Genomic DNA, 27,792 nt, shown 5'->3' with positions numbered 1-27,792 from the left:
CCATACAATGGAATATTATTTGGCAATAAAAAGAAATGAAGTTCTGATACAGGAACAAACCTTATAAACATGATGCTAAGTGAAAGAAGCCAATCACAAAGGACCACATATTGTATGATTCCATTTATATTAAATGTTCAGAACAGGCAAAATCTATCGAGACAAAAAGTAGACTAATGGTTGCCTAGAGCTGAGAGAGAGAGGGATTTTGAGGGTGAAAGGTAAGGGGTAAGGTTTTTTGGTTTTGGTTTTTGAGGTGAGGAAAATGTTCCAAAATTGATTGTGGTAATGGTTTCACATTTCTATAAATACACTTGGAGCCATTGAATTGTATACCTTAATTGAGTAAACTGTATGTTGTGTGAATTACATCTCAATAAAACTTAAATCAGTGCACTCGGGCTTCCCTGGTGGAGCAGTGGTTAAGAATCTGCCTGCCAATGCAGGGGACATGGGTTCGAGCCCTGGTCCGGGAAGATCCCACATGCCATGGAGCAACTAAGCCCATGTGCCACAACTACTGAGCCTGCGAGCCACAATTACTGAAGCCCGCACACCTAGAGCCCGTGCTCCGCAACAAGAAGCCACTGCAATGAGAAGCCCGCGCACCGCAACGAAGAGTAGCCCTCGCTTGCTGCAACTAGAGAAAGCCCGCGCAGCAACAAAGACCCAACACAGCCAAAAATAAAATAAATAAAATAAATAAATTTTTTTAAAAAAATCAGTGCACTCTTGCTCAATACAGGAAGGACTTACAACCATGGGACTGTACTGCTACTGTGGTGGATACAGAAGAGCATCAAACATAATCCTGCCCTCCAGAGCTTCCTGATCATCTATAGAAAGGATCAGGCTACCGGTTTTCTCCTTCTAATTTTCTAATCCCTTATCTAATATTTCTTTAAGTAAGTGACAAAACACCATTCTACAAATGTGTTTACAGGATGATTATTTAAACAGTGATCCAAGCTAGGTCTACATTTAACAACTTCTTTATGGTAGATCTCAAAATCATCTGCTGTGTGAAAAGTAAGTTCAGAACAATAATGATAAGTTCTGAATAATAATAACAATAATGTTTGCAAAAGTCACAGAGAAATCAGTACTGTATGTTTTCTATGGGTAAATATGTATGCAAGTGGATAAGTACAGTATTTTAAAAATCTAGGTGGAAACATACCAAAGTTTTCTGAACAATTACAGTTCTCGTTATTATAAAAGTATGCATGCATTCCTTATACAACTGAAAATTAATCATTTAAAAAAACTAATCCTAAGGGAAAGGAGTATGACTTCAATTCACATAAAAGCAAGTCATATGGACTTTATAGCTTATCATAAAGCTTACAATTTAGCCTTTAACCTTACTCCTTATGCTGAAAAACAAACAAAAAAACCTCTCCTTTATTGATTAAAAACTACAAATTTAATATTTACAGATAGAAAAGGGAAGCTATGTACAAAATCATGGGGCACATTCACAGTAAAGATAACACAGAAGAAATGGTCATAAGAACAAAGATTAAAAGATCAGCATAATCTTTCATAAGAAAGATAATCATAATCAGAATTAAAATATCCAAGGGATACATAACCCTAAAGAAAGTTTGATGACCAGTAAGTTTAAGGTTCCTGGTTTTTACTGTTTTGAAGAGATTAATTAATCTGTAAGAAACAAACTCACTGCTCTCTCCTACAGGAAACAGTATAACAAAACTCCTACTGCAGGGCTTCCCTGTTGGCGCAGTGGTTAAGAATCCACCTGCCAATGCAGGGAACACGGGTTCGAGTCCTGGTCCGGGAAGATCCCACTTGCAGCGAAGCAACTAAGCCCGTGCGCCACAACTACTGAGCCTGGGTTCTAGAGCCCATGCACCACAACTACTGAGTCCATGTGCCACAACTACTGAAGCCTGTGCACCTAGAGCCCATGCTCCGCAACAAGAGAAGCCACCACAATGAGAAGCCCGTGCACCACAATGAAGAGTAGCCCCCACTCACCTCAACTAGAGAAAGTCTGAGCGCAGCAACCAAGGCCCAACACGGCCAAAATAAATAAATAAATAAAAGTTTTTCTCTCTAAAAAAAAAAAGGAAGATTCAAACTTAGCACTATAAAAATTAATCTCACTTACTCACATTTCCTGAATGGGCAAGAATGGGATGGCCCAGGGGTGTGACCAATAGAAAAATGAGAATAGCTGGTACCCACAGTTTAAAGTCAGGTAGGTGTGGGACTGAATCACTGAACCACTGAATGAAACTAGGCAAATCACTTCAGCTCTATGAGCTCTGGTCTTCTCATCTGTGATAAAAAAGGAAAAACCACCCACCTTAGGGATATTGCAAGGATTAAATAATACTATATATTGGGGAGGTGGGTAAAATACTGCCTGAAATAAAATTGGTGCTCAATGGGAGTACGGGAAGATATGCATGGACCATCCTTAACACGAAACTTTAAACAACCAAGCCGGGCTTCCCTGGTGGCGCAGTGGTTGAGAGTCTGCCTGCCGATGCAGGGGACATGGGTTCGTGCCCCGGTCTGGGAGGATCCCACATGCCGCCGAGCGGTTGGGCCCGTGAGCCATGGCCGTTGAGCCTGCACATCCGGAGCCTGTGTTCCGCAACGGGAGAGGCCACGGCAGTGAGAGGCCCGTGTACCAAAAAAAAAACCAAAAACAAAACAAAAAAAAAACAACCAAGCCAACCAGTTTTAACCACTCTATAAACTGTCAGGCATATATTACAATAAAATGGTTTGCCCGCATAGAGGCCAGATTATTCAACAAGTCACAATATTTAAAATCTAACTAAAAGGTAATGGCTTTGAACCACTGATCTAAATTAAAAATGCTAAATCAGGGCTTCCCTGGTGGCGCAGTGTTTGAGAGTCCGCCTGCTGATGCAGGGGACACGGGTCCGTGCCCCAGTCCGGGAGGATCCCGCATGCCGCGGAGCGGCTGGGCCCGTGAGCCATGGCCGCTGAGCCTGAGCGTCTGGAGCCTGTGCTCCGCAACGGGAGAGGCCACGGCAGTGAGAGGCCCGCGTACCGCAAAAAAAAAAAAAAAAAAAAGCTAAATCAAGGCTGGGAACACAGCACCCTCAATCTATTTCTCCCTGCAATCTCCACTAGATCATAAACTCCATGAGTGAAGGGATAATCTTCTACTCACTACTATATACTATGTCCCTAGCACAGTATCTATTACATAACAGGTACTTAACGAAGGTGTGCTCATAAACAAATGATATTTTTTAATCCTTTGTACCTCAATGTCCTCATTAATGAAATGGGAATACAAAGCAACTTCTATTATAAGGAACTCTAAGAAATATTCTCACTCTTCTTTTCTTGGGGAACGTTTTTATATTTATACTATTTGATGCTATTGTAAATTGTATTGCTTTTCAAATTTCAATTACCAATTGTACATTGCAAGTTTACATAAATACAATTGATGTATTTCAGAAATTGAACTTGTAGCCTAGCTAAACTTAAATTCTAGTAACTTTTTTTTTTACACCAATTAATCAGAGCTTTCTACATGCAAAATCATGTCATCTATTGGGTTGGCCAAAAAGTTCGTTCGACTTTTCCCCTAAGATGGCTGTGTAGTGGCACTTTAACTTCATTCAAAACAATTTTGTTAGACTGTATTGTGACAGCTGTCATATCAGTGTGCGTTTTAAAAACACATCAAAATTGGTGAATTTTTGTGTAGCCGTTTTAATATTGAAGATGGAAGAAAAAAAGCAACATTTTCAGCATATTATGCTTTATTATTTCAAGAAAGGTAAAAATGCAACTGAAATGCAAAAAAAGATTTGTGCAGTGTTATGGAGAAGGTGCTGTGACTGATCAAACGTGTCAAAAGTGGTCTGCGAAGTTTTATGCTGGAGATTTCTCGCTGGACACTGCTCCACGGTTGGGTACACCAGTTGAAGTTGATAGCGATCAAATCGAGACATTAACTGAGAACAATCAGCGTTATACCACACAGGAGATAGCCGACATACTCAAAATATCCAAATCAAGCACTGAAAACCATTTGCACCAGCCTGGTTATGTTACTCACTTTGATGTTTGGGTTCCACATAAGCTAAGCGAAAAAAACTCTCGACTATATTTCTGAATGCAATTCTCTACTTAAACATAACGAAAAGGTTCCGTTTTTAAAACAAATTGTGACAGGCAATGAAAACTGGATACTGTACGATAATGTGGAACAGAAGATATCGTGGGGCAGGTGAAATGAACCACCACCAACCACACCAAAGACGGGTCTTCATCCAAAGAAGGTGATGTTGTGTATATGGTGGGATTGGAAGGGAGTCCTCTATTATGAGCTCCTTCTGGAAAACCAAACGATTAATTCCAACAAGTACTGCTCTCAATTAGACCAACTGAAAACAGCACTCGACGAAAAGTGTCTGGAATTCGTCAACAGAAAACGCATCATCTTCCATTAGGATAACGCAAGAAGACCACATGTTTCTTTGATAACCAGGCAAAGACTGTTACAGCTTGGCTGGATGGTTCTGATTCATCCGCCATATTCACTAGACATTGCACCTTTGGATTTCCATTTATTTCAGTCTTTACAAAATTCTCTTAATGGAAAAAATTTCAATTCCCTGGAAGACTGTAAAATGCACATGGAACAGTTCTTTGTTCAAAAAGAGAAAGTTTTGGGGCTTCCCTGGTGGCGCAGTGGTTGAGAGTCCGCCTGCCGATGCAGAGGACACGGGTTCGGGCCCCGGTTCGGGAAGATCCCACATGCCGCGGAGCAGCTGGGCCTGTGAGCCATGGCCACTGAGCCTGCGCGTCCGGAGCCTGTGCTCCGCAATGGGAGAGGCCACAACAGAAAAAAAAAAAAAAAGAGAAAGTTTTGGGAAGATGGAATTATGAAGTTGCCTGAAAAATGGCAGAAGGTAGTAGAACAAAACAGTGAATACGTTGTTCAACAAAGTTCTTGGTGAAAATGAAAAATGTGTCTTTTATTTTTACTTAAATAGCAAAGGAACTTTCTGGCCAAAGCAATATAAGACATCTAAAAAATAAACATAGTTTTACTTTTCCTTTCCAATCTATAAGCTTATTCATTTTACTTGCCTTAATGCATCTGGCTAGGACGTTCAGAACATGCTGAATTGAAGCTGTGAGAACAAATATCCTTGACATGTTCTGGACATTAGGTTGAAAGCACTCAATCTTTCACCATTTAAGTATGAGGTTCATTGCAGGTTTTTAATAGACGCCTTTTATCAGACTGAGGAAGTTCCCTTCTATTCCTAACCGGCTGAGAGCTTTTATCGCAAATTAGTGCTGAAATCTGTTCAAGTGCTTTTTATGCATCTATTACAAGTTCATTTAACTTTTCACCTTTATTTTATCAATATGGCAGATTACATTAACTTTTAATATTCAATCTACCTTGCAATTGGGATTAAACCCAATTGGTCATGATGTGTTATCATACATATAGGATACATATAGAGAGCTAGATTCAATTTACTAACATTTTGTTAATGATTTTTGCATATATATTCATGAGGGATACTGAGCTATGGTTTTCTTTTTTCATAATGTCTTTACCTGGTATGCCATCAAGATAATGCTGGTCTCATAAGTGTTTTCTGAAATTTGTGAAAAATTTGTTATTATTTCTTCCTTAAATGTTTGATAGAATTCACCAATAAAAGCCATGTGGGCCTGGACTTTTCTTTGTGGGAAGGCTTTTAATTACAAATCCAATTTCTTTAATTAATATAGGGTTATTCAGAGTTGCTTTCTATTTCATTTATTTCAACTCTTTATTTCTCTCCTACTTAGTCTGCTCTTTTTCTAACATCTTAAGGGGGAAGCTTCGGTCATCGATTTTAGATGTTTCTTTTGAAACTGTTTCCTTCTAAAGCACTGCTTTAGCTGCATACCACAAATTTTGATAGACTGTGTTTCATTTTCACGCAGGTTAAAAGATTTTCTAATTTCCCCTGTGAATTCTTCTTTGATCTAAAGTTTATTTAGAAGTATGTTATTTAACTTGCAAATATTTGGAGATTTTCCAGGTATCTTTCTTTTTGATTTCTTATTTAATTTTGTTGTAGTCGGAATACTCTCTATATAATTTTAATCCTTTTAAATTTGTTGAAACAAGTTTTATAGCCCAGGATATAGTCCATTTTGGTAAATGTTCCATGTGCGCCTGAAAAGCATGTGGGTATAGTGTTCTATAAATGTCAATTAGGTACAGTTCACTGACAGTATTGTCCAAATCTTTTAAATCCTTGCTGATTTTTTTGCCTGCTTGTTCTATCAACTACTGAGAGAGAATACTGCAATTTCCAACTAAAGCTGTGGATTCGTCTACTGTTCCTTTCAACTGTCAGTTTTTGCTTTGCTCTGTTATTGGATGCATAACATTTACAACGGCTGAGTCTTCTCAATGGATTGATCCTTTTTTCATTATGAAATGCCCTTCATTACCCCTTGTAATATTTTCCTTGTTCTGAAGTCTCCTTTGTCTAATACAACTATAGGCACGCCAATCTTTTTATACTTAGTGTTTTTACAGTATCTTTTTCCATCCTTTTAAATACAAAGATGCAGGTTAAAAATAAGGTGGGTTTCTTGTAGACAGCACATAGTTGGATCACATAACAATGATCTAACCTGGCACTCTTAATTGGAGTGCTAGACCATTTACAAATTTATTTAATTATCTGTGTTTAAACCTACAATGTTACTTTCTTTTCCTATCTCTTGTTTCTTTTCCTCCTCCCCATCCTTCTTTAGAACTGAGATACATATTTTTTCAAGTATTCCATTTTATCTCCACTAAGAGATCATGAGCTATTATCTCTGTTTTGTTATTTTCTTAGTGTTATGCATATTTAACTTATCATAGCCAACCTCCAAATAATCTATGGGAAAAGAATCTAAAAAAAGAGTAGATATATGTATATGTATAACTGATTCACTTTGCTGTACTCCTGAAACTAACACAACATTGAAAATCAACTATACTCCAATAAAAAGAAAAAAAAAGAAAAAATTCATTGTACTCAAAGGTTTGTTAGTAAAAGCAGATTCCCATTATAGCAAATGTCACTATAAAAAGTTCTGTAAGGATAGCCCATAACAAAAATTTTGTTCTAAATTTCTATTCAGAAATAAATAAAACTTTGGAGAACTAGATAAAATAAGTTATCTACAACAAATAATTCTGTACAACAAACAGCTCCTCAGGTTCTATTCCAGAATATGTAACAATTTTTTAAAAAATTGTCCTAATTGAGTGCTATTAACAGGCAAGACCTTTTAACTTTTGCTCCAGTATCTAGTATGGCATACAGATTCACCTCACTTTTCCCCACATGAAATATTCTAAATCATCCCTAGAAAAATCCCCTTTCAAAACAAGCCACCAAATAATAATATAGCATCAAAAAAGAGAGGGCTTTACATAACACCACCAACTATCTCTAAATAAATTAAATCTTTTAACTTTCTAATTCATTTTAGATAGCTCCTGTTTTTTTCTCCAGGACTTAACAGAATTGTGACTTTCAATAATATGCATACTGTAATTACAGATTAATTCAAAATTATTCCAAAATATGAAAGCCCTCTGGAATCTGTTATGGGGAGAGTATATTTGTAACAGCACTTGTATTAGAACTTAATATGGGTCCTCATCAAAACCTCAGAATATGTACTGCTGATACACAGAACGCAAAAGAGCCTTGGAGATTATCTGGTATAGAGATTTGTTCCTTAGATCCCTAATAAGTCCTAAAGATAACAGTGTGGGTCCTGAACTATTTTTCACCTATACAGCCTACTTAAAATGATAAACTGACTTGACTTTAGCTAAAATTTCATCAACTCAGTATAGATGAAAGGATTAACTCTATGTAGTAAAACTCACCTCATACTGCCCTAAAGCTCTAATTAATAAAACTGGGGAAATAAGGTATTGCTTAATAAATTCAGTTTAATAGAAAACAGGCTTTTTAAAACATGGCCTCCCAGGGAGTGAAGGGAAGGATAATAAAGGATTGGGAATTAGATTTAGTCCATTCTCCTACACAATAACTTTCCACGCAACATCTCTAATAATTACTTACATGCTTCTGCTCAAATACTTCTGTAAAAGAGAAATACGATTCAAAGCGATGTGTTCTAATTTGAAACAACTAACTGCCAGATAGTGGGGTTTTTTGTTGTTGTTGTTTTGGGTGGTTTTTTTTGTGGTACGTGGGCCTCTCACTGCTGTGGCCTCTCCTGCTGCAGAGCACAGGCTCCGGACGCGCAGGCCCAGCGGCCATGGCCCACGGGCCCAGCCGCTCCACGGCATGTGGGATTCTCCCGGACCGGGGCACGAACCCGTGTCCCCTGAATCGGCAGGCGGACTCTCAACCACTGCGCCACCAGGGAAGCCCCAGATAGTGGTTTTTAACCCTATTTTTTTTTAAGATTTAATTTTATTTATTTTTTTTATTTTTGGCTGTGTTGGGTCTTTGTTGCTGCACGCGGGCTTTCTCTAGTTGCAGCGAGTGGGGGGCTACTCTTCGTTGCAGAGCACAGGCTCTAGGCGCACAGGCTTAGGTAGTTGTGGCGTGCGGGCTTCAGGAGTTGTGGCTCGTGGGCTCTAGAGCACAGGCTCAGTAGTTGTGGCGCATGGACTTAGTTGCTCCGTGGCATGTGGGATCTTCCCAGACCAGGGCTCGAACCTATGTCCTTTGCATTGGCAGGCGGATTCTTAACCACTGTGCCACCAGGGAACTCCTTTAACCCTATTGTGAATCACTGAACTTTTTAAGAATGTAGTGAAAACTGTGGACCTGTCCCCCCGGAAAAAGACACGGCCATAAATACATACATACAAAGACTCCACGCTCCCAATGCAGGGGGCCAGTGTTCGATCCCTGGTCAGGGAACTAGATCCCACATGCCACAACTAAGAGTTCTCGCGCTGCAACTAAAGATCCCACACGCGGCAACGAAGACCCCATGTGCTGCAACTAAGACCAGGTGCAGGCAAATAAATAAATAAATATTAAAAAAAAATAAAACCAAGCTATTCTACACTATCATTCTGTGACTTATTCATAATATTTTATCTGAATTTTTCTTAGGTTGGTTAGCTATAGTGATCTTACTGTGAAACAAAAAGTCTCATCCTTCCACAATCTGACCCCCAAGCAAATTAATTACTACGCTCTCTCCTTTTAGGCTCATAATACCTTCACATCTCCATATTGTTTTTAATGGAGGGGAGTGAATATACATATGTACTTGTGCCCCCTTCTTTTAGGTTCATAATACCTTCACATCTCCATATCCACTACCAGCTGTGTGCCATAGACATATGGGTCCATGCCTGCCTGATTATAAGTGCCTCAAGAGTATGCAGTGCATCTAGTTGTTTAATCCTCTGTAACGCCTATACATAGTACAGACTCAATAAGAGTTAGCTGAACTTAACTGCTGAAAAATTTGGGCACTAAAATTTCAATATAGCTATTATGTTTCTTCTCCTTCATCTCATCCAGATTATCACACAGCAGGTCAAACAGCTTTTCATTAGAAGCTGATGGAATATTTTGTGCCTTGATTCTAGCTAGTCAATTGTTAATATAATGGAGATTGGACAAGTTAGTTTTGGTTTGATACTAGTAGCTTCTGCCAAATTTGAACATTAAATCTGCCTGCTGAAGTTAGTTAATATAACAGAATATATCCTGAACTAGAGGCACCATCTCCTGAGATTAGCTGGCCCTTCAGATTACATTTTAATTCCACAATTAATCCTTAGTATTCCTCTGGAGACAGACAAAACAGAAATTAAATCAACATGAACCCTGGCAGCAGACTATGTGATAAAAGTCACATACTTACTCTTTATAAAAGCAAAGTTATTAGTCACACGGGTCACATCTATTACAACAGATACCATCACCTTGTTATCTTTATGTAGGCAACATTAACAGTCTTCACAGGACTTAATACTTGAGGTAATACTGGTTAAAATAAAATTCTAGGGCTTCCCTAGAATTTAGTGGTTGAGAGTCAGCCTGCCGATGCAGGGGACACGGGTTCATGCCGCGGTCCGGGAAGATCCCACATGCCGCGGAGCGGCTGGGCCCGTGAGCCATGGCCGCTGAGCCTGCACGTCTGGAGCCTGTGCTCCGCAGCAGGAAAGGCCGCAACAGTGAGAGGCCTGCGTACTGGGGAAAAAAAAAAGAAAAGAAAAGAAAAATTCTAGTACAGCAAATTTGGATAGCCACTTACTGTTACCATTTTAAAACTAAACTATGCTTTGGTTAAAATAAAAGGCGTTGAAATAGACATTTCTCCAAAGACATACAGATGGCCAATAGGCACGTGAAAAGATGCTCAACAATGCTATGTAACTCACCAAGTTACTTACTTTGTCAACATCCTGGGCCAATAATACCATTTGCAAAAATAACTGCCATTTGAGTAGTATTACTAGTTGTGCAGATGCTAACAAAATTTTCAAGACTTCTAGGGCTTTTGCTAAATGTGGACTAAAAGAAAAACAATCACCATTTTCTGACTGCGCTTTGTCAACGATACGGGATGAGAGGAGGTCAAGCTTCAACAAAAAAGTGAGTTTAATAAAATCCAATCATTCCACTTCTGCATATACACGCAAAATAACTGAAAGCAGGGACTCGAACAGATATCTGTACACTCATGTTCATAGCAGCATTGCTCACAGTAGCCAAAACACAGAAGTAACCCAAGTGACCACTGACAGATACATGGATAAATAAAATGTGGTACAGATAATATTATTCAGCCTTGAAAAGAAAGGAAATTCCGACACATGCTACAACACGGATGAACCTTGAGAATATTATGCTAAGTAAAATAAGCCAGTCACAAAAAGACAAACACCGTATGAGTCCACTTATATGACATTTCTAGAGTAGTCAAATGCATGGAAACAAAGTAGAATGGTGGTTGCCAGGGACTAAGGGGAGGCATAAACGTGGATTTATTGTTTAATGAGTACAGTTTCATTTCTGCAAGATGAAAAAGTTCTTGAAAGGGACGGTGGTGATGGCTGTACAACAAAGTGAAGGCACTGTACACTCAAAAATGCTTAGAATGGTAAATTTTATGTCATGTATATTTACTACAATTTTAAAAAGAGTGAAGTTCAGCAAAGGACACCATAAATAAAACTTAAAGACAACCTATGGACTGGGAGAAAATATTTGCAAACGATGCAACTGACAAAGACTTAATTGCCAAAATATACAAAGAGCTCATACAACTCAATAACAAAAAAACAAACAATCCAATCAAAAAACGGGCAGAAGACCTAAACAGACATTCCTCCAAAGACATACAGATGGCAAACAGGCATATGAAAAGATGCTCAACAACGCTAACTATTAGAGAAATGCAAATCCAAACTACAGTGAGGTATCACTCACACCGGTCAGAGTGGCCATCATTAAAAAGTCTCCAAATAACAAATGCTGGAGGGGATGTGGAGAAAAGAGAAACCTCCTACACTGTTGGTGGGAACGTAAATTGGTGCAGCCACTATGGAGAACAGTATGGAGGTTCCTCAAAAAACTAAAGAGTTGCCATATGATCCTTCAATCCCACCCCTGGGCATATATCTGGAAAAGACAAAGATTCTAATTCAAAACGATACATGCATATGAATGTTCATAGCAGCACTATGTACAATAGCCAAGACATGGAAGCAACCTAAGTGTCCATCAACAGATGAATGGATAAAGAAGTTGTACGTATATATACAATGGAATATCACTCAGCCATAAAAAAAGAATGAAGTAATGTCAGTTGCAGAAACATGGAAAGACCTGGAGATTATCATACTAAGTGAGGTAAGCCAGACAGACAAGGACAAATACCATATAATATCACTTATATATGGAATCTAAAATATGGCACAAATAAACTTACCTACAAAAAAGAAACAGACTCACAGACATAGAGAACAGACTTGTGGTTGCCAAGGGGGAGGGGAGGCAGGGGACGGTTGGACTGGGAGTCTGGGATTAACAGATGCAAACTATTATATATAGAATGGATAAGGGAGGTCTTATTGTATAGCACAGGCAACTATATTCAATATCCTGTAATAAACCATGATGGAAAAGAGTATGAAAAAGAATATACATAGATAGGTAGATAGATAGATAACTGAATCACTTTGCTGTACAAGAAAGACTAACACAACATCGTAAATCAACTATACTTCAGTTTAAAAAAAAGAGTGAAGTTTGATGACCAACCTCTTTATCTCCCTCATCTAGTTAGAATTAGGAAACAGACATCACCCTTTTTTTAAAGAATACTTTTAGAAAAACACTCCACCTCTATCTTCCTTGCCACTGTCTCAGACTATACTTAATGGGCAGAACAAAGTGCTTTTCTTGTTCCTTTGGTATTTGCAATCCAAATTCCCAGAAGTCTATATACACATAATGAAAGGGTTAATAAGGAAAGAATTTTGGCAAGATTTTTTTCTAGCCTTTGTTCCTGAGGGTTTTGTATTTTAACGCCACTACTCGCTCTTTGATAGGATTAATGTCTAAATGGAATTTTTAATTTTTGTTTTCCCCTTTCTCAAATATGGATCCCTCTTTTGGTGCAGATCATCAAAAATAATTTTCTTAAACTGGAAGTACCCAGAATTAAACTGACTTCCAAGTCATACAGTTAATTAACTTCTTAGAAGGTACTAGAACCAAAGCTAGATTATTCCTATTCCAGTACACTTTGCAGTATATGCAGTTAAAAGGGGGGAGAGTGAGGTTAAGTTAAAAGCGTAAGATAGGACTATAACGAAATGCCATTCTTAGCTCTGTATTCCAAATTGCACAGGAAATTACCAATTAGGTTTCTAAAATTATCAAAAACTGAACCAGTGACTTCCCTGGCGGTCCAGCAGTTAAGACCTCCTGCTTCCACTGCAGGGGGGAAGGGTTCGATCCCTGGTTGGGGAACTAAGATCCCAGATGCTGCACGGTGCGGCCAAAAAGTAAAAAAACAAAAAACAAAATTCTCTTACTGTGAGCATCTGACTGTGAACATTCCTCAGCACAAGGTATATCTGTGAGGGGAATGATACTGCTTGTATCTGATGGCTAATACAGTATAACTATGTTCTATTGTTAAACAGTAAAGATAAGATTCTGCAAAACTAGTGTATGAAAAGTGGGAAGAAAGCAAAGAGCCTGACTTAGTCGTGAGAACCTTGGAAAACAGGCAAAACTAATCAACCAAATGAGAAGAAGAGCTTTTACTAGTACTCCAGATCCTTCAGACTGCTCTAACCTGCAAAGGAGTATTCCTTGGGTAGAAAGCAAGAGCAGTCCAAATTATGAAATAAGATTCCCCATGAAAGTCTCTAAGGGCAAAAAAAAGCTGATCAGGGGGCAAGCAGGTGCTAGGACAAATGACCCTACAATAGAAACTTTGTGGCGCCACACTAAGTCAAAGCCTAGCCTCAAATGAACCAAAAAGAACAGAGAGATGGGAAGGGCAACCCTCGTGCAGGGCAAAGTCACCAAATACTCCAGGAATGATTTTCTTTTTAATATGCCTAAAGTCTAAACAAGGTAAATTTGGGACTAGAAAAAGCCAAGTCTCTTTCTGGATTAGGGAAAAAGGGAAACTGGACTGTAAAACGTCAAAAAGAACAGCCTAAGAAGTGTTTAAACATGGCTAACATACTAGGAAGCAGATTCTAAACTAATCCATCCCATTACACACAGTAGTAGTTAGGACCAAGTGAAACCTACCATCAAGAGGGACCTAGCAAAAAAAAAAAAAAGGGCTTCCCTGGTGGCGCAGTGGTTGAGAGTCCGCCTGCCAATGCAGGGGATACGGGTTCGTGCCCCGGTCTGGGAAGATCCCACATGCCGCGGAGCGGCTGGGCCCGTGAGCCATGGCCGCTGAGCCTGCGCGTCCGGAGCCTGTGCTCCGCAATGGGAGAGGCCACAACAGTGAGAGGCCCGCGTACCGCAAAAACAAAACAAAACAAAACAAAAAAAACACATCGTAACAGATCTTGTTTAAAACAATTTATTAGAAACATTTTTAGGATGCAACTTTATAAACATTAGCACTGAAAACAAAAGAGGTACCTAGCAATTTGAGACCCCGACAAGGTAAAGAGGATGAACAAGACTAACCAAGCCAAACCATCTCTAGACTCAAGTTTGAAATAAGAAATCATTGATAGGACTTCCCTGATGGCACAGTGGTTAAGAATCCGCCTGCCAATGCAGGGGACACGGGTTCAATCCCTGGTCCGGAGAGATCCCCCATGCTGCGGAGCAACTAAGTCCGTGTACCATAACTACTGAGCCTGCGTTCTAGAGCCTGCGAGCCACAACTACTGAGCCTGTGTGCCACCGCTACTGAAACCCACATGCCTAGAGCCCGTGCTCTGCAACAAGAGAAGCCACCGCAATGAGAAGCCCACACACCACAACCAAGAATAGCCCCTGCTCGTGGCAAGTAGAGAGAAAGCCCACAGCAACGAAGACCCAGCGCAGCCAAAAATAAATAAATAAATTTAAAGATAAATCAGGTAAAAAATAAAGCCTTAAAAGCATTCAGAAAACGTTAAAAAATCATTGATAATACAACCTTACTTGCTTTCTTTCTTCCTCCTTGCCTTAAAAAAAAAGTTAAGAAATACTTCAATTTAATCTTTAACTAAAAGTAAACAGAAAATAAGAAGTAACATAACTGACTAACAGCCAGGTGTAATGACAATACTGACCACATATAGGAAGGAAGGAAGCAGATGAAAAGTGAAAATCACAAGGAGGAAAACTAGATATGGATATGGATTCTCTAACCACTGTGGCACAAGAGTTCATGTACACTTTGTTAAGCGTCAACCAAATTTATATTACTGACGGCGAAAAAGAGAAATAAGGTATTACTGCACCAAAATCCATAAGACAAGAATTCAGAAAGGTAAGATCAGCACTCAAAAAACAGTATTTCTATTTGAGGGCATTTGCTGGTTTAATTCTAAAGAAAAAGCTTTGAAACTGAGCTAGCTGTACTTTAGGAGGCCCGAGTGTGTCGAGAAAGAAGAAAGTCAAAGCCCAGGACCTGCCCAATGAGGGGATTCTGGGAAATCTACCCTATACTTTAAACAAAGAGCACAGGGCTACCCTTTCAGGGTAACAGCCACCTAGGAATACACCAGTCCTCATGAAAACTCAATGGATAGAATTATGGAGATTACACAAATTTAAAGAGAAAATAAAGAAGTGGAGGTATCAGAAGAAATACAAAAGTGCAAGGAAATTTCAGAACAACCTACTCAGTATTCAGCCGTGGGAAATAAAGACCAGCAATCCAGAAGATAGGGTAAGAGGCAGAGAAAATACAGTAAGAAGGTCTAACATATGTTTAAATGGAGTGCAAGAAAGAGAAGACAGAGTGGAAGGCAGAGGCAATATATGAAGAGACAATGGCTGAGAATATTCTAGAACTGATGAAAACCAGCAACCCACAGATTTAAGAAATCCAATAAATTCCAAGCAGAATAAATCAAAATAATCCAACCATTCATAAAAATCTGCATACAGATGTTTATAGCAGCTTTATTCATAACTGCTAAAACTTGGAAGCAACCAAGACACTCTTTAGTAGGTGAATGGACAGATAAATAAACTGTGGTACATCCAGACAATGAAATACTACTCAGTGCTTTAAAAAAATTTTTTTTTAAAGAGGTAACAACCCATGGAAAGACACAGAGAAAACTTAAATGAGTATTACTAAGTAAAAGAAGCCAATCTGAAAAGGCTACATACGGTATGATTCCAACTACATGACATGCCAGAAAAGATAAAACTATGGAGACAGTAAAAAGATCAGTAGTTGCCTAGGGTTAGGGGAGGGAGGGATGAACAGCTGGAGCACAGAGGATTTTAGGGCAGTAAAACTACTTTGTATGATAGTATAACAAATATATATCATTATACATTTGACCAAACCCATAGAATGTACAACACCAAGAGTGAACCCTAATGTACACCATGGACTTTGGGTGATAAGATGTCAATATAGGTTCATCAGTTGTAACAAATGTGCAGGGCCAGGAGGTATCTGGGAAATCTCTGTACCTTCCACTCAATTTTTCTGTGAGCCTAAACCTGCTCTAAAAACTAAAATCTATTTCTTTTAAGTGTATTCTCAGGTTCCCCAAAAATATTCAGATGTAAATAAAGCTCAGGAAAATAATAAAGAAAAAAAGTAATCCAATCTAGACATATCTCTCATCCCTACATTATACTGCAGAAGATCAAAGACAAAAAGAAAATCTCGAAAATGGGCAAAGAAAAGATAGATTACCTTCAACAGAATGGCAATGAGACTAAAAATAAAAAGAGTATAATGGAAGTCAGTGGACAATAGTAAACAATGTACTGAAAGGAAATAACAACCAACTTAGAATTTTAAACGTAGCAAAAATACCACGATTCAAGAATAAAACCAAAAACAGACATTTTAAAGCAGACAAAATAAAGAGACAATCACTGGTAGATCCACACTAGAGAAATTCCAAAGGATATATTTCAGGCAAAAGGAAAAATATTCCAGATAGAAGGGCAGAGATGTGAAAAGGAATGAATGACAAAGAAAGTGGTAAACACATAGGTGAACGTGTAGGTTAGGCAAAAAGAACGTAACTATAAAACAGGTGCAATAATAATCTGTGGACTCTTAAAATATATATACAAATGGTGAATACATGACTTTTTTTCATGTATCAAAAGCCATAGAACTGTACAACACGAAGAGTAAATCCTAATGTTAAACTATGGAGTTTCGTTAATAATAACGTATCAATACCGGTTTATCAATTTGTAACAAGTCTACCACACTTAAGCAACATGTTAATAATAGGGGAAACTGGAGGGATGGGATGGTAGTATATGACAACTCTCTGTACTAACTGCTCAATTTTCTATAAATATAAAACTGCTCTAAAAGCCTACTAGTTAAATATATATACATATACAATTAAATACAGAACAATAGCGTGTGAGGTGGGAGAGGAATAATGGAGTTAAATGTTCAAGGTCCTTATATTGACAAAAAGGAGGGCAAATGTTAATGATTTTAATGTTAATGATTTAACATTAATCTTTGATAAATTAAGGATACATATTATAACTTCTGTGGTAACCAATAAAAGAGTGCATAACTTTCAAACTAGAAGGTGGAAAAATGGAATATTAAAAATAAATAATAATATAACTGACAAAAATTTGAAGGTAGGGGGGAAAATAGTATGAGAATGTTTGTCTTTCATAGCAGATAATTACTCAATAAATTACAAAAAAATTTCAAAAGAAGGTAAAAGAAGCATAAGAAAGATTTTAAAAGAAACATAAGGAAGACTTAAGCCCAAATATATGTCATTGCTTTAAATGCAACCTTAGACAAGAGTTTGGAGCTAGATTAAAAGAAGAAACATGGGGGATTCCCTGGTGGTGCAGTGGTTCAGAGTGCGCCTGCCGATGCAGGGGACACAGGTTCGTGCCCCGGTCCGGGAAGATCCCACATGCCGCGGAGCGGCTGCCCGTAAGCCATGGCCGCTGAGCCTGCGCGTCCAGAGCCTGTGCCCCGCAACGGGAGAGGCCACACAGTGAGAGGCCCGCGTACAGCAAAAAAAAAAAAAGAAGAACATGCCTATATAGGTGACAATTAACTCTATTTTCATCTTCTCAATACTCTTTTCCAATTCAACAAAGATTTATTCAGTGTATACAATGTGCTGAGCACTTGAATAGTCAGAAATAAAGGTATCACCCATGTTCTCAAGGAGACTAATGGGGAAAACAAATGTGTTATAATAAAAGTAGGTTATCAGGTGCTAATAAGGTAATGCAACTAGATGGTGCAGCTATCTGGAAAAGCTATACAGAAGGGATATCCAGATTATACTTTGAAAAGTGAACTGTAAGTTCATGTGACCAATAAAAAGGGACGGTACAGGAGACAGCAGAACCCTGTTTACTAACATTACAGGTTAGAAGGTCAGTCATGGTTTGAGGTAGCAGCGCCCTGCAGTGGGGGCGCAGAAAACGATCCATGAAGCTAAAAAGTTTGGACGGAGTTTTAACTCTATCCAGTAGGCAATGTGGAGCCTTTAAAGCAAGGGAGTAAAACAGTAATACTGGTATTTTTAGAAATATAACTGGTGGCAGTTTACAAAAAGATGAATGGGATAGGAGAAACTAGCTATTACAGTTATGAATGAGGAAGGTCTGGATTAAGGCAGTAGCAGTGGGGCAGACAAATACTAGGGAAAGAAGAGAAATGAGTTGATACTTGACTACATGTGAAATGAGGGTAGAATTAAATAAATACTAAAGTACAGATGGTCCCCGACTTATAACTGTTCCACTTAATGATTTTTCAACCTTATGATGGTGCAAATATGATATACATTCAGTTAAAACCATACTCCAAACTTTGAATTGTGATCTTTTCCCGGGCTAGTAATACGTGACACAACACTCTCTCATGACGCTGGGCAACGGCATCAGCACAGCTCCCAGTGAGCCATGCAATCACGAGGGTAAAAGAACCAAGACACTTACAACCATTCTGTACCTAGACAATCATTCTGCTTTTCACTTTCAGTACGGTATTCAATAAATGACATGAGATATTCAATACTTTATTATAAAACACACTTTGTGTTAGATGATTTTGCCCAATAGTAGGTTAATGTAAGTGTTCTGAGCACGTTTAAGGTGGCTAGGCTAAGTTACCATGTTCAATAGGTTAGGTATGTTAAATGCATTTTCAACTTCTGATATTTTCAACTTACAATGAGTTTACCAAGACATAACCCCACTGTAAGTCGAGGAAGATCTGTAATGAAAAGGAGAAGGTAACATAAAAGCAAACATAATAAATTTATCAACAGTTCCTTAAAACTAACCAGTATAAATGTACACTATTTTTCAACATCTATGCTTATCGACCATCTAACTATGTACTAAATATAAACACCTAAACACATTCTTTAAAATTACTGGCATTGGTATGTGAAATAGCTAACACTAGATACTGATAACTGACACCTTCTAATTGATGCAATTCACTAAATGACAGGAGAAAGGTATTGGCTGGTTAAAGGTCTTTTCAGAAATCAAATGTGATCATTTGAAATGTTCACATATCAGACTCACAAATTTATAAAAGATAGGAAAAGAGATCATTTTTCTTTAAGAAGACATAAATAATCTACTATGTGGTACTACCTAAAATTACATGATCTTGCTTCAGGCTCTATAAAGTGAAGGTTCTTACTGTGCCAAAAGAGATAGTGCCACTTTTCAAGGCTTCTCATTTTGCTCTTCTTGTCAATACCATCAACACACTGCATAATCCATTTCATTCAATACAACTGAAACCAATGACATTAATCAAAAAAGTAAGTGATAGTGGGGAATCCTAAAAAAATAACACCTTAAACATCTTCTTTGAACTTAAAACATAAATGTTTATTCTGTTGCCAAGCTTTTGATACAGGCCCTTTGAGTTATAGATTCACTATAGTTTCACACTGTCTTACACAAACCACATCCATAATGCATCATCTACAATTTCCAGTTTCAATTTCTTTAAAAGTGAAGCAAGAACTTTAAAGATACTTGTCAAGGATCTAAATGAAGAATTCTTCCAGATTAAAAAAAATTTTTTAATAAATTTTTATAGTTATCTCCTTATTGACTCATTTTATATTCAGTCTTTCCAAGGCAGTTAACTTAGTTTTCACCGAATCGACAATTCTTTCATCTTACAATCATATGTCAATGGTTAACACAATTTTGTATTGAACTATATGATTATAATACAAGTGCAAGCTGTCATAAAGTGACCCTCGGTAAGTCTATAAATCAACTGGTGGGAGCAATGCAGTGGGCATCAGTTAGTGTGTCTTATAAAAAGAGAAGGAATGTTTATTAAGACTAGTATCCCTGTGGGCTTCCCTGGTGGCGCAGTGGTTGAGAGTCTGCCTGCCGATGCAGGGACACGGGTTCGAGCCCTGGTCCGGGAAGATCCCACATACCGTGGAGCAACTAGGCCCGTGAGCCACAACTACTGAGCCTGTGCGTCTGGAGCCTGTGCTCCGCAACGAGAGGCCGCGACAGTGAGAGGCCCACGCACCGCGATGAAGAGTGGCCCCCGCTCGCCGCAACTAGAGAGAGCCCTCGCGCAGAGACGAAGATCCAACACAGCCATAAATAAATAAATAAATAGATAGATAGATAGATAGATAGATAGATAGATAAATAAATAAATAAATAAATAAAAATAAAAAAAAAAAAGACTAGTATCCCTGTTATGAAATATCTAAATTCACTTACTGCTTTTATTGTACTCAGGACAGTATCTGACACATGGAAGAGTATTTGTTACTATCTTAGCATTAAAATTCAACTAGGTACAGTTAACAGTGCATGCAAGGGTGGAAATCCACCTACTTTACAGTCTTGAGAATCAGAGACAAGACTACCTGTATTTAAGTTGTCAAAAGGGGAGAGAGGGCCTCCCTGGTGGCGCAAGTGGTTGGGAGTCCGCCTGCCGATGCAGGGGATACGGGTTCGTGCCCCGGTCTGGGAGGATCCCATATGCCGCGGGGCGGCTGGGCCCGTGGGCCATGGCCGCTGGGCCTGCGCGTCCGGAGCCTGCGCGTCCGGAGCCTGTGCTCCGCGGCGGGGGAGGCCACAGCAGTGAGAGGCCCGCATACCGGAAAAAAAAAAAAAAAAAAAAAAAAAGGGGAGAGAGTAGCGAATATAAACTGCATCAAGTCCTCATTGAAAACATATGAATACAAGGTACAGTCAGTTTCACATTACTGGAAGTGGATTATCTAGCACTTAAAGGAAGAGAACTTAAAGAAGGATAGCTCACATGTCAAGTCAACAAGAAATGAAGAAGTAGGTTCGTAACCCAATTAATCTATCACCTCAAAAATGCTAAGAGTATGGCTACAGGTCCTCGTAAACGTGGCAGATAGACTAGAGGAGAAAAGTCAGCTATAGATTAGTGCACATCAGGTTACCTTCCTCTATTATCAACTCACTGATGACAGAAAGCATCAATCTCTTAAACAAAACCACATGGTGCATCCCAAAGTGCAAAACAAATGCCTTTGTTTTACCAATTATTATAAGTTAAATATTATACATAAAATTACATCAAATTAATGCATATAAATGCAATGTACAAGAAAGTTTTTAATTTGCCAATAACCTAAATATAAGTAAAGAGCAACTTAAATACTATAAGTAATAAATGTGGTGGCTTGGCCATTTTCTTTTAGCCTAAGTTTTGTGATGTATATCCAATTTGCAGGTACAAAACACTCAAGGCAACATGACAGAATATCTATAATAACCAGGAAGTTCAAAGACTGCAGCTACTTAAAACACCCTGTCCACTAGGAAAGAATCCACAGTGGCACTGACCTTCTTCCTTCTATGGACATCAAAAAGTACTGAAAATGTTATGAATAGTTAGCAGAGACTCAAGAGACAGCCCATGTCCCACTAGATGGCACTATCACAGGAAAGTCACTCTGCTCTCCCATTTGGAGCAAGGGCTGAAAGCGCGCATGATCTCTGTAAAAATGAAAGCTGTCATCAACACAGTGACATCCTCATTGAGAAATTATGACACATAATGAGGAATTCCAAGCTAGAAGGAGTTTATCCAAAAGCACCTTTTCTTCCAGTATTGTGGCCACCTCCCCACTCCTATTTCAAATCAGTGGTATGAGAGGTACAATGTCTTGGAGGCAAAAGAAGTCCTGCAAAATGGAGATTTTCTTTTTCCTCTTCCTAACTCCACAAAACACAGGATAATTTACTTGCCTTTTTTTTTTCTTCCCAAGTTTCTTTGCTATGGGTACAAATACTCTCCTGCTAGTCCATGAATAACAAATTTATTGTAATCAATATACTTACCATGATTGGAAACTTCAAAATGACATACAATTAATGGCATAAAAGCTTTTGGATATAAAGTAACTTCTTTCTATGTATCAAACGGAGAACTTGCTATTAAACAGATAAAGTTTTCTGACACCTTAGTTACATGATTTTAGGTTGGGCCTGGGCAGCAGAATTCACAATGTTACTCATTCCTGTAACTTACGCTCTACCCCATGGAAAGTATGCTTGGATACAGCTACCATGAACCTAAAAACAGAAGGAAAGAAAAGCATCCTAACAAGGAAGCCCAAAGAGTTTAAACCGCATACAATTTGAATACAAACTCACTTTTACTCAGTAGGTGACCATCTGAACAGACAGATTTGGATAAGAGCCTTTTGCTGAATTCCCCAGTTAAAAGACACAACACAGGTCATTATTAGGTAATCAATTGAATCAGAGATCAACTTAATACTCAAATATACTGCTCACTTACAGTTGAAGCTACTTCACCTAGATCAGAGAATTCAGATTTACACATGTAACTTTAATATACAGCAACAGTCAGGAGTATAGCTGCTCCAAAGTGCCACAGAAGTCAGTTATTTAAAGAGGCCAAGAAACCAAGAATTACAAAACGTGTAACAAATCCTGTGTTCCCATAGCACCTTACCACAGCTCTAATACAGCTCTCATCACAGCATCAGCTCTCTGTCTAGAGCACTTGCCCTCTCCACACTGCGGGGAGGCTTGGAAGCACTGTACTGAGGCGTCATCCCTAACACCCTGCACAATGCCTAGTATGCAGCAGGTACTCAGTAGCCGTTGAATGAACAAAAACTATCAGGCTATTCCAGCTCACCAAAATTATGAGACTCCTCAAAGCAGCCAGTTTTTCCAACTAAACCCTGACAAACACCTTCTCCTTTAAGAAGCTACTGGGGCTTCCCTGGTGGCGCAGTGGTTAAGAACCCGCTTGCTAATGCAGGGGACATGGGTTCGAGCCCTGGTTCGGGAAGATCCCACATGCCGTGGAGCAACGAAGCCCATGCGCCACAACTACTGAGTCTGCGCTCTAGAGCCCACGAGCCACAACTACTGAGCCCAAGTGCCACAACTACTGCAGCCCGCATGCCTAGAGCCTGTGCTCCGCAACAAGAGAAGCCACCGCAATGAGAAGCCCGTGCACCGCAACAAAGAGTAACCCTCGCTCGTGGCAACTAGAGAAAGCCCGTGTGCAGCAACAACGACCCAACACAGCCTAAATAAATAAATAAATATTAAGAAGCTACTGACCAAAGCATGAGACTAAGATCTAAGTCACCATGAGAAATAAGATTTCTTGAAAAGCACAGGAAGGAATGTATCACATGAAGTCAAAGATCAAAAATTCTCGAGTCTCAAGCCCAAGGAAGCAACACCTTAGATTGGTAAAGATTTTAAATAAAACATCATAAACATATTTTACATACTGTATTAAAATCATAAATATGTTTTACATTTTGTACTAAAGCCATCCTATGAGAGTAGGGGGTGAAGTAGCAGGTATATAAGAATGCATAGGAAGCCATAACACTGCTTAACTTAACACCCGCCCATTAATGAGGCCTGATCTTATTTTATGCTCCTGGAACAAAATAAAGAATGAACAAGAAGGAAAAATAGAAGGAGAGAAAAAGCAGTCTGGGGGTACAACCAGGAGGAATCTGCTGAACTGCAGATTTAGAGAACTGACAGACTTAGCAGAGGCAGATTTTTCAAAACTCTACATATAACTATCCAGAAAGTCCAGCGTAATGAAGCTATGCCAATACCTTTTCATTAACAGTTTTTTCTGAGTGACTGAGCTTTGACAAAATGTGGCATAGAATCTACATACACATCCTGTTAATATCCTTGCAACAGACCCATGGGAAACCTCTCCCATATTAGAGGGTAAAAAGAAGTATATCCTCCCATAGAGAGTACCTTCAAGCATACTGTTAAATGACTGGAACAACTGGTAGGATTTAAAAGCTCACTGGAACCGTAAGCCAAATCGTCTCCCCTTCAGTGTATCTGTATGATCCACCCAAATTGCTCTTTGTTTTTAAATGTGTTTACATTAGACTATAAGCAGTGTTTGTTATCATCATTTTACTCACCTTACTAACACCAACTCCAGTAAACCTGGCCTCTAATAATTCCTGCCGTCGGGGGTCCAGGCTATGCAATTCTTCCATCATTTCTACTGAAAAAGAAAAAGAACCTGTGAGACCATAAAAGCTAAAACATGAGGAACCAATTTTTAGATATAACAAAACTCAGAGTAATTATTTCACCAAATGGTCACGTACAGGTAAACCTCAAATAAATATGGCATACAAGTAATAAACTACAATGTGCTGCATCAAACAGTAATACATTTAAAGTTATAAAGTGCCTCAAAAGTCCTCTTCTGAGCAGTGGTTAAGAATCCGCCTGCCAATGCAGGGGACACGGGCTCGAGCCCTGGTCCACGAAGATCCCACGTGCCACGGAGCAACTAAGCCCGTGCACCACAACTACTGAGCCTGTGTGCCACAACTACTGAAGCCCGCGCGCCCAGAGCCCGTGCTCCACAACAAGAGAAGCCACCACAATGAGTAACCCCCCGCTCACCACAACTAGAGAAAGCCCACACGCAGCAACTAAGACCCAATGCAGCCACAAAAAAAAAAAAAAAAAAAAACAGCATGAATCAGAAGCTACTAATAACTTAAAATAATGCTATTATATGCCTCCTTGCTCTAAGGACCAGATAGTAGCTCATGAAAAAAGGAATTACTTTAAATTTAATAGAGAATCCACGGTTAAAACCATCAACCGGCATTCACTCAGGAAATTGGTACAGCTCCATAACCATCCCTTTACAAAATCTTTCTCTGCCACTCCCTGGAGCAAGTAGGTTTTTCTCTAGACATCTGCTTTTAGCACTCCTTCTAAGCAGGGAGGGGCAGGAGGACACCATTTTTAAACTCCTTCCACGACCAATTAATGCACAGGCTACTCTCAGCAAATACCTCCATCGTTTGCAAGAGATCAACTCTTGCCGAACCCATTGGAAACCTCCCCAATGTTAAAAGTAGAAGAGGTGCATATACCATTGCATAGAACCCCTTTGAACATATTATTAAATAGTTATTGGAACGATGGGCATGATTTAAAAGTTCACTGAAAACATGAATGAAACATGCTTCTCTGCAATCTAACACCTCCACAATTTCCAGTAACAACCCCTACAAAGTCCTCCAGTTTCATTTCCCTTCCTGGATTGAGAGCCTGGGGCAAAGGGGAATGAAAGGGTGGCAAATTAAAGTTTCACCCACACAGACAAGTGCAGGTTAGAGAGGGAATTAGGAAATTCTCGGAAGGGTAGAAAGGCATCTTAAAAAAGAAAAGGAAAGAAAAAAAGAAGAAGAAAAGAGATTGAGAGAGTGTTTCCCTAAGTGGCCTTCCTCGCGTCTCGCCCTGCCCTAATCGAGGCCAGAATGGCAGAGGTTGCAACCTCCCTTCAAGACCCAGGGTCTCTCGGCACGTTTCCTAAACCTCCATCCTCAGGCCTGGCCCGGAAAATGACGCCCCAGCGGTTATTCCATTTAATGTCAACTCATGTTAAGGAAAGATCCACTCTGTTCCATTCCAGCGGGGCCTTAGACTGGGATCCTCCCTGTAGCCCACAGCCAGGAAGCAGGACCGATGGGGCCTGGTCCCGGCGCCCCTCGCCTCCCGCCGGCTCCAAACTTTCCCCAACTCCAGGCCCACCTGTCACGGAGGGAGGGCGGGCCAGCTCTCGAGGGCGCCCGGGAAGCTGCCGGGGCCTCCAGCTGCCCGGGCGCCCCCCTCTCCCCGCCGGCCGTCGGCCCCACTCCCAGGCCGGGGCCGCCTGGGCCTCCCCCATCTTCGGCCCGGCCCCTCAGCGACCCGCAGCCCTCGGAAAGCCCCTCCCGCCTCAGAGCCGAGGAGCTGCGGCCCGGCGCCGGCCCCCGTGTGGGCCCGAGCCGCAGCCTCCTCAGCCGAAGGGGTCGCCCGGACGGTTAATGCCTCAGGCCCGGCGCCCTCCCCCGCTCGGGGCTCAGCCTCTCACCTGCCGCCGCCGCTGCCGCCGCTCCACTCTCCTCCCGGGAGGGGCCCCGACCCGACCCGGCTGCGGACCGCTCTGCTCTCCCCCTGGGCAGGCCCGGGGCGGAGCCGGGGCCTCTCCTGAGCACCGCAACCCCCCGCCCGGGCAGCCGCCGCCGGCGCTGGGCTCCACGAGAGGGCGGGCGGGGGAGGGGGGCCTCGGAGGCCGCAGATCCCCGGGCTCGCGTACAGAGCCAGGCGCCCGACGCGGGCCCGGGCCCGGGCGGCCGCGGGGGGCGCGGGACCGGTCTCCTGGCGCCGGACAAAGGCCAAGGGAGGCACAGAAGGGCCCAGGCCCGGCTGGGAGGTGGGGGCCCACTCGGCTAGGGGCCACTCGGGTGCGGCGTGGAGGGCGGGGGGGGGTCGGAACCGTTGGAGCCCACGACCCGCCTCCGGCCCCTTAATCCGGATCGGTTCGGTCCGGATTAGTAGTGATCGGTGTAAACACACTAGTGAAACCGCGTGTTTCCTCGCGAGATTTGCACGGCTGGGAGGCAGGGGGGGGGTCCAGTGGGGGTGGGGGAAGAGCCGACAGTGGGGGAGGAGGGGGAGGGGACGAGGAAGGTGGGGGGGTCCCCGCTGCCCCGGCGCCCCGCCTCCTCCAATCAGCGGCCGGGCTGGCGGGCAGGGGTTAACCAGGGGACCCCGCGCCGGCTGAGGAGGCCGCCGCCTCGCCGGGCGGCTGAGGGAGGGCGGGCGGACGGGCGGCGCCGGCGGACCCGCAGCGACGCGAGGAGAGGTCGGACCGGTTCGGAGCTCCGGAGACCCCACTGCTGTCTCCGTAAAATCGGCGCTCGCCCCGCAGGACCGGCCCCAGCCGAGGAGGTTGGGCCGGCGCCCTGGGTCGCGGACCGGAGCTAGAGGGGCCTCGCCGCCGGGCCGGGCGCTTCCCCGATCCGCCTCGTCGAACCCCGCGCCAGCCTAATCCCTGGTCTCCACGAGTTTGGGTGAGAAGTGGGGTTGCTCTGCCCAGGATGGATTTTAGAGGAAGAAAGTCCGTGAGCCGGCGAACCCCGCCCGAACTTCCCCGGAGACGCCCAGTTAGTGAGTTGGCTGTGCCCACCCGTGTTGGCTGGCTCCCACGCCCCGCCACTCTCCAAACTCACCCTCCCACTCCCCAGATCCAAGCCGCCTTGGAAAGCGGACAGCGCTTCACCTCCACGTACCTGGTTGGCAGGACGTCTCCAGAGACAAGAGGTCCTCTGGGATCAAGGCTGAGTCCCCACCCCCACCAGGATGCTGCCCCAAAGGGATTCTCTCGGTGCCCCCGGGGGGAGGTTCCATTTCAACCTTTGATTAAAAACAAGGCCCTCCTGGGTACTTAGGAGGCTCGGAGAGTAAGGGCTAGAATGGAGAAAACAGGCCTGCCCCTCAGTGTCCGCTGAGGAATGGGAAATGTGAAAGGGTGCAGTAGCTCCCGCAGCTAGGAGGGCTTCCTGCACAGAAAAAGCCTCCCATTTTGATCACCCAGCACCAGAGAAAAAATCACGTTCTCCACCGACTTCTAAGAGCCAGGACACTGACTTAACGCAAATACCCAACTTTTTATTTTCCTTTGATGCTGCCTTGATCAGATGTCTGAAGATGACTTAAGGACTACAGGCAAATCACTTGGGAAAAATTCAGATAATGAACAAGAGCC

At 41.4% G+C, this 27,792-nt stretch overlaps 1 protein-coding gene across 5 annotated transcripts in view; it reads right to left on the bottom strand.

Moving 5' to 3' along the window:
- TLK2 (tousled like kinase 2) overlaps nt 1-27,356 on the bottom strand; it is a 109,858-nt gene extending 82,502 nt beyond the window's left edge. Inside the window, exons 1-2 of one of the 5 annotated variants that reach the window (XM_060080666.1) lie at nt 27,317-27,356; nt 24,155-24,240 (exon numbers count right to left, since the gene is read on the bottom strand). In XM_060080666.1, coding sequence (XP_059936649.1) covers nt 24,155-24,235 — 81 coding nt within the window. In that variant the 5' untranslated portion in view covers nt 24,236-24,240; nt 27,317-27,356. Of the gene's footprint in view, nt 1-24,154; nt 24,241-26,115; nt 26,462-27,316 lie in introns of those variants that run through there. The other 4 variants (XM_060080664.1, XM_060080665.1, XM_060080667.1 and 1 more) reach the window with 4 other exon arrangements.
- Nucleotides 27,357-27,792: the final 436 nt, after the last annotated feature.

This window comes from Mesoplodon densirostris, chromosome 18 (genome assembly GCF_025265405.1).
Source record: "Mesoplodon densirostris isolate mMesDen1 chromosome 18, mMesDen1 primary haplotype, whole genome shotgun sequence".
Classification (NCBI taxonomy): domain Eukaryota; kingdom Metazoa; phylum Chordata; class Mammalia; order Artiodactyla; family Ziphiidae; genus Mesoplodon; species Mesoplodon densirostris.
This window is presented reverse-complemented; position numbering and strand designations above follow the sequence as displayed.